Source organism: Rhinolophus ferrumequinum, chromosome 22 (genome assembly GCF_004115265.2).
Source record: "Rhinolophus ferrumequinum isolate MPI-CBG mRhiFer1 chromosome 22, mRhiFer1_v1.p, whole genome shotgun sequence".
Classification (NCBI taxonomy): domain Eukaryota; kingdom Metazoa; phylum Chordata; class Mammalia; order Chiroptera; family Rhinolophidae; genus Rhinolophus; species Rhinolophus ferrumequinum.
In genome coordinates this window covers 10,494,660-10,515,232 of record NC_046305.1, presented here as the reverse complement: position 1 = coordinate 10,515,232, position 20,573 = coordinate 10,494,660, and the positions used below count along the sequence as shown (strand labels likewise).

The following is a 20,573-nucleotide window of genomic DNA, read 5'->3' as shown; positions in this document are numbered from 1 at the left end:
GAGCTGGGCAGCCCTGGAGGACTTTGAGCAGAAGCGTGACATGATCAGACTTAATGTCTTACAGCATGTTCTGTCTGCGGTGTTAAGAATGGGCTCTGAATAGTGGGTCTCAGGGGGAAGTGGGGAGACAACTTAGAAGGGAGGCAGGGTGATGGGCTGAACTAGAATGATCATCCTGGAGGTGATGAGAAGTGGTCCAGTGCTAAATTATTTCGATGGCAGGACCAAAGGGATTTGCTACCAGATTAGACGTGGAGCCCGTGAGGAAGGAGAGGCAAGCCAGTCTTATCGTGCCTCGTGAAAAGTGCTGTGTAGAGACAAGTACAGAAGGCTGAGGGATCACCAGCAGGCCCCTGTAGTTCGACCGCTTGAGAGGTTTACCCAGCAGACCCCAGCAGCCCGTGTGAAGGCAGCGAAAAGGCAAAACACAGAGCCAACTGGCTGAGGGGACTAGCAGTGGGCTGTGGGTCAGATCCGGTAGAGAAGGAGGCACATACAGGGCAGACGGCTGCAGAGAATGGAGGAGCCAAAGGGCTGGGGTTTCCGTCACTGAAGAATAGATCTGATGGCAGTGAGAAGTACAGGAACTGTGAAAGGAGGTTGTACTCACAATAAACGATAGTAGGATGTACTTTTTCAAAGACGGAGAAGTTTTCAGGCATGATGACTGGCTTTTGGTAACTGGTGGGAAGGGGAGGTCTCTAGACTTAGGTTGGGAAATGATGTCACCCAAAAGGTGATAAGAAATGAGACAGAGGAGATGAACCAGATACCAGATTCTTCCATGGATGTAGACGAATGGTCAGGAAGTGAGTAGTGGGAAATAGGAAAAGGCAGGTGAGTTTGTCAAGTGGAGGGACTTTTACATATACACAGAGAAGTAATTGCCAGGGGTTATGAGAAGGACCCCTCTGCACTGGAAAAGGCTTCAGCCAGGTTTCATCCAACACAGGGCTAAGGAGAGAAGGAAGGGTATGGCCAAGGGCAAGGGTGAAGGGAGAGTTGGTGGTCATGTCATAGTGTTGGTCCCAGAGGAAGCAAGGGCAGTTTTGAGAGAATGAATTAGCAGAGAGCAGTGGGTTTCAAAGTGTGATCCAGACAGAGCAGTGTCAGCATTACCCTGTTAGAAAAGCAAACTCGCAGTTCCATCTGAGACCTACTGAATCGGAACTCCAGTGGGAGCCAACAATCTGCGTTTTCCCAGCCTTCCAGGTTGAGAATCAAGTTTGATTCTCAAGGATGAGAATCACTGGCGTGAAAGGAGCACCGAGCAGGACGGGGAAGAGAGGGGAGGTGAAAGGACAGATACAGTTGGCCAAGGGGGTGGAGACCTTGTAATTTGGACGGTGCCCAGAATGACAAAGATCTAAGGTCATTTGGGATTCATCACCCTCAAGTTTTCACGTGGAAGTCTATGGTCAGTTACCTCAATGTGGGGACAGACTGAGGTCTCAGGTAGCTCCCAAGGAGTGACAGTGATGGCTTAGGGTTTCCGTTCAGGGGACTTCCGTGATAGCTGCCAAGGAAGCCGTGGGTAGAGGTATAGCCGCTTCTCAGGATTCTTAAATCATCAGAACAAGAGAAGCCGCTACTGGGGGAATATGAAAGCTCACTGCTGCCCCTGGAGCCACCCCCCCATTTAAGTAAGACTACCTTCCCCAGTCTCTCGGACGCCTGTGTCTCAGTCTCTCTCTCATGGCATTGGGAAAAGCGTGATCTAGTAGAAAACGGGTAATAATAATACTACAAAAATAGCATCTACTCTATTGCCGAACTCTCCCCCTCTCTCACCCTATTCCAGACACCATGGTTTATTTGCCGTTTGCAGATATGCCACCCACCCTAGCCTGGGAGCCTGTGCGTTGGCATTTTCTCTCCTGGCAGGCTCCTCCCGAGACCCCTTCCTTCCTCCAAGTCTTGGCTGGAATGTCATCTGATCCGTGAGAGTACCCTGACCTCCCTGTTTAGAATCACAATGCCCCACCCAGCACTCCCAACTTTCCTTCTCCTGTTTTATTTTCCCTCATTTTTTAACACATTATGTTTCACTGTTTATTATGTTTATGGCTTAACTGAATGTCTCCTATGACTAGATTGTAAGTGCCTAAAGGTGAGCACTTTAGTCAGAGTTTCTCACTGATGTAGCCCAAGTGCCTAGGAAAATGTCAAGCACGTGGTAAACACTCAGTATAAATATGGATTGAATGAATAAATGTATGCTTTCTGTGTCCAGACATTGCGCCAAAGAAAGGCTTTACATTTAACATCGCTTTTAGTCTCATAATAATCTTGAAACGTATATATTAGTAAACATCATAGAACAAACAAGAAAACTAAGACGCAGAGAGGTGAAGTAACTTTCAGAAGGCCACACAGCGAATATAGTGGAACCCAACCCCACCTGTTGCCATGGTGCTTATTCTTAACCATTCTCCATGGGTCTACAGGCTTCAATCCCAGCCCTGTTCATTTATTCTGTTGCCTGAGAGATCTTGGCTCCCTTCTGATAACTTGGTTTCCTTTTTTATGATGAGGCTATAGATACCGCCTCCCATCTCTTCACCTGCATTTGGACTATTCCCGGACATCATGCATGTTACAGAAGGCAGACAGATGCCCAGTTTGAGTAACTCAGGACTCCCGTGAAGCTGAAAGCGGGGTAAAATGAGACTGAAAAAGGCCTTATATTCTTTTCTATCCTTTGAGTTAGTGAATTCTTGAGATGCTATGAAAGTGAATGAAATAATCTCTCTAAATTCTCTCAGTGGAGACAGGAAGAGCCAGCGATACTCACTCTCTAGGAGCGTGACATATAGATCGTCCTGAATATAGCGTCCCATGTATTGATGTAGGCTTTTAAGCACACCCTGGAGGTAGATTCTGTTGGTTTTGGGAGCTTTCCTTTGTAGAGGAAACTGGGCCTATCCCATCTGGTCTCAGGCACATCGGCTGCTGCCATCGGGAAGCACCAGTTTTCTCTGGATATTACCTCTGCGTTACGAGAATAGCAAACATGCCAGCAAGCAGCATCTCTTTCATCACTGTTCTCAGTGGAAACTCACAACCAGGCCCTGGGGCCGGGGCTGCTGTTGCCCAGTCCCAGAAATAAGAACAGTTTGATGTCAGTAAAAGGGTGGGAGAGGAACCCCAACCCTCCGTATCTGGGCTCCAGTGTGCTCACCCACATTTTCCCTCCCCATTCTCTTCTTAGTACCCACTCCCTGCTTCCCATTGAACACCACACAGCTCTGAGAGCAGTCCCTTTGCTCTTTCTAGCTCAGCTCATGAAGTGACACAGGCCCTGCACACCCACTAGGGCTTCCTCTGATTTGGCACCTATGGGCCAAGCAGGGTAATAATGTTCTCTGCTTGAAACCGTCTCTCTAGAATTGCATCCCCTAAGACTGCCTCCTTAAATCCGTTAAACACAACCAACCCCTGTGCATCAGGGCAAAAGAGCAAAGGAAAATAGACAGTTGAATCTTGCCTCCCGCCCACACTGGCTACGTGACCTGGGGCAGGTGACCTTGCCTCTCTCTGAATGTCCTCGTTTGTAGACCAGAGACACTCATACCCATCTTGCAGTGGTGTGTTGAGGATTGAAATTCACGTGTGTGAAGTTCATGGCAATCGATAGGCCTTTACTAAGCAACTGGGGAGACCGCAGATCTTTATTTTCTAAATCACTATCATTTTTAATCTCGGGATCCTGTTTTAACAACTGGAGAATTTTAGAATCCTGAAAATGTAGGTGGATTTCTGCATGAACACTATTTGTAATGCAGCTAAATTTGCTGGCTCCAAGAGTTTGGTGGCTAAAGAAGCGGTATAGCCCAGGATAGAGAGAGACCGTCTCCTAGAGTAGATCCAGATTGCCCCCTAGTCATGAGTTCCATTCACTTGGCTAACATTTTTCGATCGACTGTATCGCCTGGCCTTGGGCGAGCCACTCAGAGCACTGAGGAAGGCAGATACAGTTCCTATCCTCATTAGCAAGAGGCCAGATAGGAAAGTAAGAAAATGATTGTAGTGTCTGGGTAGAGGAAGGGTGGGAAGTTATTTATTGCAACCCAGGAAACTCCTGCAGTGACGACTCTATCATTACCAGCAACCCTGAATTCACTTGGAATGGTGACAGGGCATCAGGTAGCTGTGTCTTTCCGCTAACGGGCGTCACATGGGCAAAGTGTGGCTTAGAAACCTATAGGCTTAGTTTCTTCACCTCCAGAGCTAACACTGGACCCGAGACAAAGCATTGCTCACAGATCTTAGTTCCCAGCTGTTTAAGAAGGAAATGTAAACAAATCTCCTTTCTGACAGGTTTAATGAGAAAATCTTTCATAATACAGTGCTTTGCGCCCCGGAGGAGAAACTGCCCAAGCTATCCAAATTCATTGCTCCTTTGCCACATCACCAAGCTCAACTTAGCAATGCATGCCTTGGACGCAGAAATAGAAAAGATATAAATTAAACTGAAAGATTACTCACTTGGAACTGCAGAATATACTGGATTCAATTTATGTGTCACCACAGATCTGCAGGCTTCTCTTCATATCTGGTCTGGGCGGCCCTAGCAAAGGCTGCAGTCATAGGCCAGGTTGCTTTTGGCACTGCAGCTGCTCAGGCTTCCTCAAGGTGCTCAAGACAGAACCCGACACTGCCTCCCTTCTTACCTGAGCCAAACGCCTGTCCCCCTGCTGCCCAGGGCGTCCCTGTTGCTTTTATAAGACCCACTTGGTACCCAAGCACATCCAGCCACCAGCTCCTCTGTGTACACCCTTCCTTTGGCTCTGCCTCCTTCCTAGCTGCATTTCCCTCCCTCCTGCTTCCCTGGGATCGCATTGGCCAGTAAAGTACTAATCTATGAGCTTTGGCCTCAGGCTCTGTAGTTTTAGGAAACATGGGTAAAGACAAAGAATATTAGAACTGAAATTGACCTTGGAGATACTCTCTTCGAAGGCTTTCATTTTACAGAAGAGAAAACCGAAACCCGATGGGGCAAAGGTAAAGTGAATGACTCAGGCCACTTTTCTCCATGTTCTAGGCTCAGTATTCTTTAAGTAATAGCACACACACGTGTATGCATGTACAGATGCATTTACACACACTCATACATGCACACGCATACATATCTGCCTGCCTACGTAATCATTTACATTATGTAAATATGTCATTTATTTGCCTTGTTTGCCCTCCTCAGAAATAGCGGACAAGATCTACAATCTCTTCAATGGCTACACCAGTGGGAAGGAGCAACAGACGGCTTACAACACCCTTCTGGATCTGGGTCCCCCCACCCTACACCGAGTTCTCTACCACTACAACCAGCACTATGAGAGTTTTGGAGAATTCACCTGGCGGTGTGAGGATGAATTAGGCCCCAGGTAATCAATAAACTTCCTTGTCTCTTTTCAAGACCCTGGCTCTTTGAAATTTTGTACCTTCTCTACTAGGATGGCATATTCATTCATTTGCATAGCTATCCTGCATGAGCTTAGGTGCTTGAAGAACTCATTTCTATGCTTTCAGACAGCTCAGTTCATACAGATTAGTTCTGGATAAGCTGGGTTTAAGCAGGCAAGTCATGAATGCATTCCCTGAACTCTGAAAAAACTTTTGCCCTCGACCTGTTTTAACCTCCTCTTCATCGTGCTGACACAGCCTTCCAAGTGCTACAACTGTAGGAGCCAGAAGCTTTGTCTTGTGAAAGAAAATGAGGAATTTTATGGAAGAGGTTATCCAAAAGTATTTATTGCCTATCAAATTTGCATATATTATATGCATTCTATAGCTAAATTTCATTCTGCCGAAAAACAACGTGGGGCAGGCAACCACCCACCTTGACATCTATGTTGGCCGAAGTAAGGATAGTATAGTGTCTGCCAACTTCCTCTGGCCCCTACGCTACAACTTCCCCAAACTCAATACCCCCTGCTTTTAGATTGCATAACCCAGATAGACGTCTTTGAGAGAGAAAATGGGAAGAATGTGTAGAGATATCATCTTCCTTTTGTTCCATTGGCTGTATATTGCTACTTTGCGAGAAACAGATTTCCCTGGAAATAGTGGAATTTTCAGATAAACAGGGTAACGAGGTTTTCACATGGAATGTTAGTACCTACATGTCCCCCAAATAATTTAGGAGCTCAGGAAGAAAAACAAAATATGGCGAGGACTTTGAGAAATAAAAAAGAAGAAAGTCAATGCTGTTGTCTCCTCTAGCACTTAAAGAATTATTGCACTCCACACAACAGGGCTAAACAAAACTGTCACCCAAATGCCATCCCATCCATCTGACCTCTGGCCAAGCCGGAGGGAGACCCAGCCTTGGTGTGCCTTCTCGTGTGACGCAAAATTATAAACTTTCCTGGAAGACCCTTGTTCAGTACACTCCCCCCCTTATTTCCTTTCTTTTGAAGGAAGAAATTTAGGATTATCTTCTTGAAATAAAACTATTTCACGTGTCAGATCAGGAAGAAGGTTTATGCATTCCATAGATGATATACTGATGTTTATACAGGGTAGTAGCCCTTGAGCGAACAGGTGTACTGCTATGGACCAGGCAGGACACAGAGGAAAACAGACAAGGGACTTTCACGTTGTTTTGTCTCAGTTTTGGTAAAAAGCCAACCTTGGATTAGAAAGTTAATACATACTAAGAAATGTCCTCTCTGCTCCATCCAAACCTTTTCACACTGCTGCCCTTGCTATTATTCATTTCATTCCCTGCTCCCCAACTCTCTTACTTCTACCACTCTCTCTACTCCCTCTGCCCTCTTTGCTCCCCCACCGCTCTCCTCCTCTCTTTCCTCCTTCCTCTGACATTTATTGGGTGTATATATGCAGTTCTTTGTTAGGGAACATAAATGTCACAGTTTGAAGAGCACAAACATTTCATATATCATCTTCATTTCCAAGGGCATTCGGATTGCCAATTCCTCTCTTGTAACTCAAGAGTCAGAAGGACAATGCGTCAATAAAGAAAGTGAGCAGGGAAAGAAATGTGGATCTCACTGTAAAGTAAGGCCCACTGCTGCCTATACAGTCTTTCCCCAAAACTCTCCTCCCCGGAGACCCTTTTACAGGTTTTTCACGGCTGTATAGAGGTTGGGGAGGGGGGAGTATAGTTCCCTTAGCGTGCGGAAAGCGTACGACTTTACTTCTTAGTGTCATGGATCTCAGGGAGAACCACAGGAAAGAGTCTTCTGCCTTGAGATACATCCACCCACGTTGGATTCTGGTGTGAGAATGAACAGAAAGGGGTCTGTTGGGTGCTTACTTCCTGTGAGTGCGCAGAAAGTGTTCCCTCAGTTCAGTTCAATCCATTTGGAATTCATGGAGGCCCCCAGGTCGAGTTAGGGTTGAAATACTTTAAGAAGAACATTGGTTGCATTGCTCTTGAGAAAGAAGACCGCAGGCTCTGAGATGGTCAAAGGCAGACCCCAATTAATTATTATTATTTTAAAACTGAGCAATGAAAGTGGCCACAAAGACCCCATGGGCTAATTAAATCCGTTGGTTGGAAATGATGGCTAGAACGGGTTCCTTTATCTATTTCTTGGAAGATGACAGAGTTGCTGCTCCTAGTCTTCCTTCATTCCCCTTTCCTCCACCTCCCCCAAATTTTGTCAGCCACGCATGACATGCAGTAGGATAGATTAAGAGCATGGGCCACCAAAGTCCCTATTGATGGCGACTTTTGGAAAGCCTGCCTGGAAGCCGCTGATAGACAGAGGAGGGACCATCTGCACAGATGGTCTTTAGGCGGCAGGCGGAGTATTTGTTTGATCTCCTCTGACCCACCATTGAAGGTGAGAAAGCATGACTACTCCTCCGATGACTTCACACTGTCTTAGCACCTTGACTTTGCTGCTGAAGCTCAATACCAAAGTCACCCCCGCCCCTCTCTCAGCATGTCCTCCTAGGAATGCAGTGAGCTCCTCCCTGGTAATGTTCATTGCCAGGACAGAAGAAGAAGAATGCAACAAATGCCCTTATTGTTCTTGGAAAGTTAGTTCTCAATGGGGTACAGACACTTCTGTTTTCTGGAAGGAATTGTTGATTGAATGCCAAGAGACAGTTCCTCACCTGAGACAGTTAGCCTACCCTGCTTCCCCAAAAATAAGACCTAGCTGGACCATCAGCTCTAATGCATCTTTTGGAGCGAAAATGAATATAAGACCCAGTCTTATACTATATTATATTACATAAGACCCGGTCTTATTTTACTATAATTTTCACTCCAAAAGATGCATTAGAGCTGATTGTCCGGCTAGGTTTTATTTTCAGGGAAACACGGTAGCAGTTGATAACGACTACAAGCGTTTTCACTGAGCTTTCCAGAACAGCATGTTACAGCCTCACACAAGCGTGTTCAAATAAGAGAAGCTTCCTCCATGGGCCTCTGGTCACTGGTTCTTGGAAGAAGAACAGAGCTGAGTGAGGGAACCCTGCTCCTTCTCTCGTCCTGAGTGCTCAGAGTCAACGCCAGGGAGGTCTGAGAACTGGTGATCAGGTGGTCCTTATCTCCGACACCAGAAATGGGTGCCAGGAAGACCTCACGCCCACGAGATAGAGGGAGGTGAGAGCCCATTTCCCCAAGCTGCATGCAGAGCCGATCACACTGTGTTCTTGGCGCGGAGGGATGACTCCATTCCAGTGTGTGTGAACTTGGGGAGACCTCACCCCACCCTCTGCTCCTTTTTCAGGATCTGCAACAGGTCAGGTGCCCTCTCATCACGTCCTTTTCCCACTCTTGTTCGGGGCTCAATGGCAATGTCTCCCGTCCTTTCTGAGGCAGATGCCAGAATGGAGCATGAGCTCAGCAGAGGTTAATTATGTGACATGTCCCACTGAGTCTGCACTGTCCCCAGGACTGGCCCTGTGTCAACGTGCACTGAGGCCATGATTGTCCTAATCCGGGTCACACTCGAATGACCTCCCTACAGGCATCGTTAGTGGCATTTGACAGCCCCTGGAGTTCAATATATCAGCTGCTTCTACTCGCTTCAGAAAGAGCCTTGAAAAGGGAAAAATATTCAAACACCTTACTTGTCATTTAATGATGATAAATTACTGGCTTTAAAGCAAACTGATTTGATGATGTCTTTCAAAATGGCCAACTCTATGATTTTAAAAGGACAGACATTTCCACTAAAATATTAGTTATTTTCTCTTCATTTTTCCCTATTGCATTTTGTTTCTCCGCTTCATTTGGTGCCTGCCCCACTTTGCAAATGCATCCACTTATCTATCTATCATCTATCTGTCTGTCTATCTGTCTGTCTATCTATCTATCTATCTATCTATCTATCTATCTATCTATCTCCTTCCTTCCTTCTTTCCTTCCTTCCTTCATGCATTCGCTTGACAAATATTTATGGAGATCCCTCAGTTCTAAGAGCCAATGATAAAATAGTGATCAAAATAGACCGGGCTCACACCGTTTGCCTTCCCTCCTTCTCTTCTCGCTAACCCCCGTGCTTGGTCCCCAGGAAAGCTGGCCTCATCCTTTCCCAGCTTGGGGATCTCAGCAGCTGGTGCAACGGACTCCTTCAGGAACCCAAGATCAGCTTGCGACGCAGCTCCCTCAACTACCTGGGATGCCGCTACAGCGAGATCAAGCCGTACGGACTTGAGTGGTCAGAGCTCAGCCAGGACCTCAGGAAGACATGTGAGGAGCAGACCCTGAGTGTCCCCTACAATGATTATGGGGACAGCAAAGACATCTAGTGCCAGGAGTCCAGACAGCGGCTGCCAAAAGGAAGCAGGAGAGAAGAGGGGGACATCTGGGTTGGTTGGTGGCTTTTTAATATTTTTTAATGGAACCTTCAAACCTCCACAGACACCGTCGAAACCAGGGAGAAACCCATCCTTGTTCCCTGCAGAATCTCGTGTGACATCCTCCATCTGCATGACCCTCACACCTGCTGGCCAGCGGCTTCAGGCAGCGCTGTTTTTTTAGGGGATTGCTTTGGGTCTTGTTTTACAGTTGACTTTTTTCCCCCCCAAGAAGTTCATCAAAACACTCGAAAGTTCTATTATGCTTCCCATGAAAGGTCCTTAGGTCAAGGCAGCCTGTGCTCCCTGAGAGCCTAAGTCCCTTCTACTTAGGGACAGAGATGAGGCCAGAAGGCGGTTACCCTGGCCTCTGTCCCCAGTGTCAGGCATTCCCCAGGGTGCCCCTCACTCTGGCCCAGGTCACAGAGAAACACAACAACAAGGTTGGGAAGGTGGCCCCGGCTGTGCCGTGAGGCTTCCCTACTGCTAACGTCACACCTCACAGGTGAACCCAGCCTCCCATCTGGGCCCCAATGGGTTTCCTAGACTGTTAGTTCCTTCCCCGTGTTACAGGACAAATGACATCTCCCTCTGGAAGGTCTCGGTCCTCTCCTCTGAACAATGTCATCTTTAAGAGGCAACAAAATGCTACCTGTCCAATGCACCTTCAGCGTGGTCTACCTGGGAGACTGGTGAGCAGTCCACATTCTGGAAAAGAAGTGGCATTTATTGTGTTTTTGTTTTTTTTATAAAACTCCTGTGCCTCCAAGCTGAGCTTCTGCCGACCCCCAGTATACAGGACTCTCCTGATTGTCTAGTGTGGGTACCGCTTGCCCTGGACAGATAAGGCTCTTGGCTGATGTCTGCTCTGGTCCAGGAGGAGCTAGTACCACCATGTCAGTGTGTTAGTGAACCCAAGTTCACTAAACCCAAGTTATTACTGATCACAAAACATGTTCTGTCCTCTCCCTCCCCCCCAAACCCCCTTGCTAAATTGGCTTAATCATATTGTTAGTTTGGCGAGCATTTTTCTGGGTGAGCATCGCAGGAGGATTCCACCATTTTCACCCCACCGAGTTGCCAGGAGGAGCAGAGATTCTGTGTAGGCTGCCTCCCCTGACTGCAGGGCAGGGCCGGCTGCTGTGTCTGCCCCATTGCGCAAGCGCTGGCAGGGGCGGCAGCGGGGGCCTGGCTCACAGGAAGCCCCGCCTTCCCAAAGGCGCTTTGCAGGGCCAGGTGGTCCACAGCCCGCCCTGGCTGCGCCCACACCTCAGAGGCTTGAACACACACTTTCAGCCACCCTGCCCTTGACTGGGCTCCTCCTTTGGAAACACGAAAATAAGGGCAGGAAGAAGATGGGAGATCTAGAAGGCCATCCACTGAGCTGTATTGATTGTTTTCTAAACAGTAATAATTCCAGACCACATTCATTGAGTGCTTACTGTGTGCCAGAGGCTGGCCTAAGCACTTTACATATGACTGAATTCTCACCTCCCCAAGTTCTGTTCTCAGCTCCATTTCAGTGATGAGGAAACTGAGGCAAAGAGAGGACGTACACCTTGCCCCAAATGCCTCATTTACTCTCTGCCTGAGCCACAGTATGAATTCAGGCTGTTGTACTCCAGAGCATAGGAGCTTAACCCTTCTGCCACTCAGCCCTGTTTTCAGTATTGCCTGCACCGGGCAGCTGTGCCAGCTGAAAGCTCCATGGAGGGCCTGCCCAGAGAGTGTCCCCTTCCCCACACCTCCATGGTGTACTTGTGCCCGGAGTGCAGTGGGAGGAGGAGCCAAAGTGCACCCTAACTCTGCAGCTAGAACCCCTTTGGGACCTCCGGGTCTGCAGCACAGGTGGTCCCTGCTGGTGCCCGGGAGCAAAGCTTGTGCTAAGACCACAAGCACAGGTTGCTCTCACTCCCTCTGCATCTTTCCACAGAAAGATTAACAGGTTTATTTCACACTGTGGACTGCCCCTGCTTCAGAGACTCCCCCACTTCCAGAGCGAGGCTCACAGAAAACTCAGCCATCCCATCTGTGGTCAAGACAGGGCCTCAGGTGAGACCCCTCAAGGGACAAGCTTCCTCACCACAGAGGAAGATGTCCTAGGCAGCTGGACACCACTCAGTGGGGCGGCCAAGGTGAGAGCTGCCGTTGCCGCTGCTACTGTGTTCCGTCCTTATTCAAGTCTGAACAGAAAACGAGGTCCACGCCGCACGGGTGGGAGGTGCCCAGGCTGTCGCTACCTTCCTGCCCCAGTGGAGGGTGAGATGCCAGTCGATGGGCCAGGGAGGGAGGACAGCGAGTGGCACCAGGGAAACCCTTTTCTGTCCCCCCTTCTGTTTTATTAAAAGAGACTCACTGTCGCCCTCTCACCTTCTGCCTTTTCCTGCTCTACCAAGTCCCTCTACCTCTCTTTCGTCTACGTTATCTTCGCTCTTCCTGTGACCCTTTCTCCTTCATCCCTCCCTTCTCCACGATTCTCGTCCTCCCTCACGGTCCCCTTGTGCCCGCCTCACTGCACCCATGCACGTGCACGTGCACACACACACACGCACACACTGCACAGGACTTCTATGGCTGCGTCCCATCTACTTTCAAGTTAAAAGTGAGACCAGCAGGAATGGGGCAGGAGAGAGTCTTAGGATGCCCTGAGGATTTCATTGGAGGGTGTGTGCCCTAAGAAGATACATTGATCACACCATGATGACACCGCAAAGCTTGCCTGGAGGAACCCATCCTGACTAGAAAAGGTGACGGTGCTGGACCAGTATTAAACCTCAAGTTACCAAGCTGCCAAATAGGTGTTAAGGGACTTGCTCATAGCCACCCTCACACTCCCAGATCTGGGGCTCCTGGGAGGTCACTGGGGCTCCCACCTGAGTGGACGTGACCCACTGTACTAGCATTAGACCTTTCCCTGAGTGTGCGATTGTTTTCCATGGAGTTTGGTCCATTCATGATTTTTAGGTAACCACACTTCTTGATATTCAAATGTTCTATTAAAAAACTGAGTGTGAAAACAAAACAAAACACTTTACTACTCTGGAAGGAAGGAAGAATATCATGTGACCAACTTCAGGTATAGCAGTATTGTTTAAAAGAGAATTATTGTACGATTATGAAAAACCGGAATAATCAACTAAATAATAAACAGAGCTGTTAGTAAGTGGCGGGTGTGTGGGTATTCCCTTGTACCATTAAATAACCAGTCATCTGCCTGGACCGACCTAGGAACTGTGAGAGTTTTAAATTTTAGATACACAGACCTTGTAGCCTGTCATCCTAACTAGAAAAAAGTTAAACACGTCACAGCAAATTATAAACTTACACTAGTGCTATGTAGTGATGGTTCTCATGGTCTCTCTGCCACCTTCTCCAAATAACGAGCCAACGAAATGTATTTATTGCATATCTGCTATGATTCGGACACCGTGTGTGGTTGGAGGGTACACTGGTGAGCAAGACAAGAGGATGCACTGGGGAAAGTTAGACATTGACCCCATCGTTACAAAGGTGATGAGAACTATGACAGAGAAGTAGAGGAAGCTCTGGAAGTTGCTGAAATGTATACTTGGGGCATCTAAGAAAAATGCTGCCAAAGGCCCTCCCTGACACTTTTCTGTAATATCTTGCATTCTGTGGACCTTTTGGGACAGGCAGGCTATTATGAAATGCTTCGAGGTGGGCCACCCAAACACTCAGTATCGTTTTTCGCTCTGCAATGTAACTTTAAATAGATGTCATCGCCACTGACCCCAGAACATGATTCCCTTTATCTTCCATAACCAGATGCTAAGAGCCTGCACGCCGACAAGGTCTTCGGGAGAAGTTCTAGTCTCTGTGTAAGCAGGAACTGTTATTAAAAGAAGATGAGGACGGCGGCAGCTTTAAAACATGACCATAAATTCTTTGACACCCTCCCTTCCACAAGTGTGTTCTACTGGCTCTCCCCTTGAATCTGGGTAGGTTTATGAGGGTTTTAACCAGTAAAATAGATGAAAGTGACACGATGTGACTTCCAAGTCTGAGTCATAAAAGGCCTTGGGACTTCTGCCTTCTTCTCTGGAACTCTTACTCTTGGAACTCTGAGTCAACACAGAAGAAAGCTGAGGCCACCAGGCTGGGGCCGCTGTGCTGGAGAGGTCACGTGTAAGCACTCTGGGCCACTGTCTCAGCTGCACCCAGCCTCCTAGCCGCTCCTGAGGCACCTGACCTGTGAACTAAGCTGCCTTGGACCCATAAGACTAGTTAGTCCCTCTGCCAGCTGTGTACCACCTAGCAACACCTAGCAACCTCTATCAATGTCACATGAAAGAGAAGAGTTGCCCTGCCAACTCCAACTTGAATTCCTGACCCGACAAATGATACAACATGATAAAATGGTTCTTGATATTTAAGGTCAACGCGGTGAGTAAACTAACAGCAAAAGTTGACCGGACAAGTTTTTTGTCTGTTGGCTTTGTTTTGTTTCGCTGAGGAGGGGGGAAGGGTGTTTCTTACATGCAGCCAAACTGACAAGGCATAGCCATCTTTACTGCGCATGTCTTGCTGCTTCACCCTGGCCCTCAGTACCTGGGGAAGGCTGACGGTGGACCTGGGCCCGTGTACACTTCAGGGCTCCTTGCGACAGGAGTTTGTTGGCACACATGGAAATGGAACTCCTCCCATGTCTGATCCCACTGAGTGTTGACCTATACTGGCATAAGAGACCAAGTATAACCCTCATCCCCACCCGTTAGCCTGGCCATGTTTTCAGGCAGACCATCCCAGCTGCTGGGATGTCTATACAGTTACTAGAACTCGACCACACCCACTGAGCTGTTGTGTCTACACCATGGGAAGCCCTGAGCAAGAAAGTCAGTCTAGTGCACTTCAGACCTCGGGACCTTCCAGACAGTCTCTCTTGGGCACCAGACAGAGGCAGATGTTTTGATCTTCACTCTGTAGCCTCTATGTCCCTTGGCAACTAGGGAGGCAGCTGAGGAGGTCCACATGAGAGGTGTTGCTGATGGAGCTGACTGGAGTGGGGCAAGGAGAGGGGAACAGAAAGAGAGCATATTTGGTTGTCTCGGCAACACCAGCCAACACTCAAAGGAGAGGGTGTGGCCCAGGATTTAACGAAGTGCCACTGGGTTTGAGCAGCAACTGGAATGTCTGAGTGTAGCTGCGTTCCTCCCCACAGAGCCTGGAGCCAGGCCACCAGCAAGGGCTGCCGGGACCTCTCAGGAATACTCAGGAAGAAGACAAGCGTAGAAAAGACAAGCTGGCCTCCCAGGTGTGGGTTTTCCTGTCCCCAGCCACAGGGCCGGGGCCTCCCAGGAGAAATTGGGAAAAGTCCACAAACAGCCAAAACAGACTTGACCTACAAATTGTCGTTTCCATCCCCCAAACTCTGAGCCTGACATTCCCTCAGGGTGTGAGCAATCACTTGCCTGCACACAAAGTTCACCTCTGTCTCTCTGCTGCCTTCTCTTCTCCGAGGTGTGGATGGACCTGGGATCTCCACATCCTCACAGTTTGATCCAACAGAAGACAGATTTGTGGCGTGTGTTCGCACCTTCAGGAATGTGGGTGGCAGTGGGTTGAAGAGGCAAATCTGAAAAGACGCTGAAGCCAGGAGACACAAGACCCAAAGGCAGCCACGGGGTGAGGCTGGCGTGACTTGAAGAATGGATTTAGAGAGTACACGAAAGCCTAAGTTCCAGGCAAGGTCTTGTGTCAGAAGCCCAGAGGTCAGATGAGGTTTTCACTAGCCAGGAGATGCATAGCAAACCTGGTAAGAACACTACAGTGAGGGCAACTGCAGCCAGTTATCTGTGAGAAAGGAGGCCTGGAGCTCCCCCTAGAGACTAGAACACAGATAGGGCCAGAATCTGACGTGCTCTTCACTTCCAGGTCTTGCCAGACTCAATCCTTTCAACTCAACTCTTTTCTGTCCTATTTCATCTTCCCGAAGCATTAACTAGCTTAGAGGAAACTCGTAGCTAAGGTATAGCAAGAGTGGAGACTGGAAACGAGTGCTGAGATTTTAAGTATATCTGAAATGCGAATGGGGTGATATTGGGTAATTCATTGAAAACGGAAGAACATTCATTAATCAATATTTATTATTAACAAGTATTTACTGAGCTCCAGCTGTGCTATGGAACTCACATGGACCACTTTATATGCCAATTGCTTTCAAGGATAACTAACGTTACCCCTTTGGACGCTCGTAACAATCCCGCAGATACAAACCACACCCCACTTTCTCAACTGCCAACATCTTCCTGAGCTAGAAGTCTATACTAGGTCTGGATTCTGACGTCTATACTCTTGGAATGAAAAAGCATGAATACATAAATGCCTAAAATGTCCACCAAAGTTCACTTTGGGAGAGTCAGGCTTGAAATGCAGAGATGTCTTGGTACCTCCAGGAACTTCCTTTATATCTAGAAGGAAACTGGCTACTCTCCCCAGGCCACACCTTTACCTGGGACCCTCTTTACGTCATGAAGGCAAATTGTCTAACGCTAAAATGATGGATAAATTACACTGTCTTGCTGACATAGCTTTTTTTTTTAACTGAAACTGAAAAGAAAAAAAAAATCCTTCCTTTAATACTTGGAATCAGAGTCACATTCTAACGATTTAATCTGGGGCCTTAATTTGGCATGCAGCATGGCTTTAAATGAAATCATATTTAAAACATAGCCAAAGGTTCAGAGAACACTTATGTGCATGTGAGAGGGTGTGTGTGTGCGTGTGCGTGTGCGTGCGTGAGAGAGAGAGAGAGAGAGAGAGAGAGAGAGAGAGAGAGAGAGAGAGAGAAAGGAGACACCAACCAGCTCCTTAGAATAACTCAAAATTTAAGCCAGAAAGTGCATGGAAACTCAAAACCCAGCCAATCACCATCCAAAACTATAGCATCAAAATTCTTTAAGTTGGGAAGTACCGTTCCGTTTTACAGATGGTAGAATTGAGTCTTAAGTTATTAGGTTACTTACTCAGGATCATTCAGCTTCATCTCAGGTCAGATTGTCTCAGAGGCTCTATCTTGCCTGATCAACAGTTGCTATTTCTTGCCAATCCATGTGGAATACACATCTAAAACCCCAATGTGCACATCCGTTAGCTGGGTTAAAGCACACCTCAACATAAAACTGACTGACAAACCCGGAATTCAATGATCAGCTCGAAAATAGTTCCAGTTGCCTGTGTTGGGCCTGTATTGTCACTTCTTGCCTGTTGTTAAAGCACCAGTCAGAACAGGTCCACTCACCCATCCCTAACCGCAAACCCAGCATCCTCTTTCCTTTTCGTTTTCACATCCATAAAAATCTGAGTTGGGATTCAATTCAGCACATTTCAAGGTTTTATGCAGGCAGGGCACTGTACGAGGCAGTGCCAGACATCCCAATCCAAGGACGATCGTGTTTCCAGGGCCACCCTCTAGGGTTGTGAAGTTGTGTCTTGCCCAAGGCTGCCTGGTTCAAGGAGAAAATGGGGCCAGAAATCCAGCCTGTGCTACACGTTTCAAGCCACGGTCTCTAAAGCCGGTTTGCTTTCACTCAGAGGAAGGGGTGCTTTTTTCCTACTTCTCACAAAAGGCGTCACGTGGCCTATGGAGCCCTGAGTTCACTTGCCTTGTAAAAGTTTACAATCCAGTGGCCACTGGAGGGTGGGGGTAAACGTCAGTCAACCAGACCGATTATCCTAGGAGAAGACAATATGGGCTCAGGGGTACAGTAACTCCCATCAAATAGGGGGGTGAAGAACAGCTTCGTGAAAATGGAGAATGTGAGACGGGACTGAGGAAGTGAGCATGTTTGGCCATGAGGAGACAGAGGGAAGGCGGTCCAGCGGAGGGGACAGCATGAGTAAAACCAACAGGTTCAGGGGCCGGGGAGGCGCCCTCAGGTGGCGGAAGGAGCGGGGGAGGTCCCTGTAACAGGTCAGCTGCGCTGGCACGCTTTGGCCAAGGACATGCAGAGTCGTGGGTGACTCAGTGACCGCTGTGCCTTAGGAGAAATGACGTGGACTCGGTGTGCCGGTGGGGTGGCGGCAAGAGTCCATGTTACCACAGTCTGAGGAGAAGATGGCAGCTTGAGCTGGGGTGAGAGCAGAGCAAAAGGAAAGGAGAACAATGGATGTGAGCCTTGTGAAGAAGAGGCAATGGATTGTGTACAAGCCTGGAGAAATGGGGGTAGGAAACCAGTTCCCCCTGAGTAAACGCCAGGGACATTACCAGGGCTGAGGAGACCCGCCGTGACTCTCCTGATCCCGCATCCCTCTCTGCCATCACCTCCCTCCCTCACGCTGCTCCAGCCACGCAGACCTCAGTGCTCTTCTGCAGACACGTAGACTTCTCTCCGCTCTCACCGGCTGCTCTGTGCCAGCTTCTGCATCCCCCAGGTATTCCCTGGGCTCACCCTTTCACTCTCTGCATGTCTCCAGAAAGCATACACAAACCTCCCTACAGAAACCAGCACCGCTCCAGGCCTAGCCACACCTTACACCTGACTACACCTTCTTTTTTTCATAGCACTCTTCACCAACAGACATATATATTTCTGGGTATACTGTCTCCTTCAATTTCTTTCTAAGCTCCATGAAGACAGAGACTTAGCTTTGCTCCCTGCCGTATCCCTGGGGCCTGGCACAGAAACAATGTTCAATAAATATTTATTGAATAAAACAATGACATTAACAGCTACATGGGTATTTTTTGCTTCACTAAAGGCAGAAAAGTGTAGCTATAAATTGTACAGCCCTGGGAGATTGTGAGTTCCTTAATACTAGATTGATTTGCAATCAGGCAGGACAACCCATCAAAGGAAACGCTACAGGGAATGATTTGGTCTTTTGGAGACCCTTTCAAACCCGAGAATGGACAAAACTAAGAACGAGATAGAGACAGAGACAGAGACAGACACAGAGATAGAGACAGAGACAGAGACAGAGATCATCAAGAAGGAGCTGCATATAGAAATCATACACGCCTCCCAGTGCATTGGCCACCAGACTGGATTCTGACTGGAAAGTGCATTCAAGCCCAGGTAGGCTCGGACTATCTCAGCCTTGAAAAGAACCATTATTTTCTAACCTAGTCTTACTCTGCCCCAGACCCAGATACCCAAGTTACATGTGGAAGGCTTTATGGGCAGGGATCATGATGAGATAATAAGATTCTCACCACCAGCTTTTTTTTTTTCTGAGCCAATCACTGGGCAACCTGAAACATGAGGGGTCTAGACGCAACCTGAAACATGAGGGGTCTAGAATCAGTGGTCATCCTGGACCAAACCTAGACCCAGAGATGCCCGGAAGCTATTTATTAGTAGAACACCTCACTACCCTCCTCTCCATCCTGAGCCATTCATCATCTGGTTGGCCTGAATCTAAGAGTCGTCTCCCAGCTGACAGGTGACTCATCCTGTCATTGAAATTTGTCAATCAATGGAAACCAGAGCTCCAAAGTGTCCCTCCAGGACTCTCCCTGGGGAAGCTATTAGAGAGAAGGCAGCCTTGCCAGATGTCTCAGTCCAGCTGGCTTAACTGGCATGTGCTTATATTCAGGGCCTAGCATGAGGAGCGGGCCCTGGGAGGGAGCTCTAGAAGGTTTTCTGTTTCCCTACCATCAGTTACTAAGAAAGCCACGAGGAAACCAATGAGCACCTTGCAACATAAACAGGTAAAAAGACCTTTCACTTTCACCTTTCAGTTGGGGCTGGGTTCACTCTGGGCCTAGTGGATTGAACATCACGTAGAGGAAAGCATATTACACATTACATTTGGAGACAAAACTGGGATTCCGATCCCAACCGGCATAGCTATAGGAACTTCAATTTTTCAATAAACTCTCTGACACTCAGTTTCTTGATTTGTAACATGGGAAAAAAGAAAGAAAGAGAAGAAAAGCCCAGTTCTTGTTCTGCCTCACCCATGGGCAACAATAAAGCCTAAGAAAGTACAGTGGTACCTCAGTTTTCGAACGTCTCCATTGACGAACATTTTGGTTTATGAATGCTGTAAACCTGGAAGTAAATGCTTCGGTTTTCGAACACGATTCAGAAGTCGAACACGTCACAGGGCTTCTGCTGAGTGCAAGATCCTGAAGCCTATCTGTTGGCTCTTTTTGAACGTTTCAGAACTTGTGGATTACGTTCGAAAACCGAGGTACCACTGTATTTTGTAAACCACAAAGAAAATGTCAGGTAATATTCTTTTTACTCTCAAATGTGCGTTTCAAGTCAAAAACCTCTCTTGCAAGTTCCAAGCTCACGTTCTCAGCTATCTATTTCATAAGCCTCCCCGAAGGGCTCCTCGGTGTGCAGAGAGACCACGCAGCCCTCTGGCAGTCAGCTGTGTGCCATGGCCGGAGACCTGGCAAGCTGTCCCCAAACACACAAGCCTCCTTCAGTGAGCTAACACTGCTTTATATGAAATTTCCACCTATTATCTAGCTGGTCCTCCAACTGATTTTATGGGAAAGCAAATATGTGGTCTTTTCTTCACAAACTTGTTCCTCCTGGCTTCCTTTTTATCAGTGATGATAACATTTATGGGTATGTTAGTTTCTTGCAGACCCACTTCTCTCCATCTCTCTCCCTCCCCTTTATACATACATCCTATTAACCGTCATTTTTCTTCTCCTGCTTACATCCTGGTATCTCACAGACCCAGGTCTGAACCTAAGTCCAGTCAGGTGATCTCAAGGAACTTTCTTCACCAGACTGACACTAGGTGTCCTTCTCTATGAAATGAGAACATGGAAGCCACAGATGTGTTGTGAGGATCAAGTGAGCCCGTGTTTG

The 20,573-nt window shown here is 47.7% G+C and overlaps 1 protein-coding gene across 2 annotated transcripts in view; it reads left to right on the top strand.

Moving 5' to 3' along the window:
• Positions 1–14,034, top strand: part of ASTN1 (astrotactin 1) — a 291,505-nt gene extending 277,471 nt beyond the window's left edge. The window contains exons 22-23 of one of the 2 annotated variants that reach the window (XM_033093100.1): positions 5,201–5,384; positions 9,495–14,034. In XM_033093100.1, coding sequence (XP_032948991.1) covers positions 5,201–5,384; positions 9,495–9,732 — 422 coding nt within the window. In that variant the 3' untranslated portion in view covers positions 9,733–14,034. The remainder of the gene's footprint in view (positions 1–5,200; positions 5,385–9,494) is intronic. The other variant, XM_033093101.1, reaches the window with a different exon arrangement.
• Positions 14,035–20,573: the final 6,539 nt, after the last annotated feature.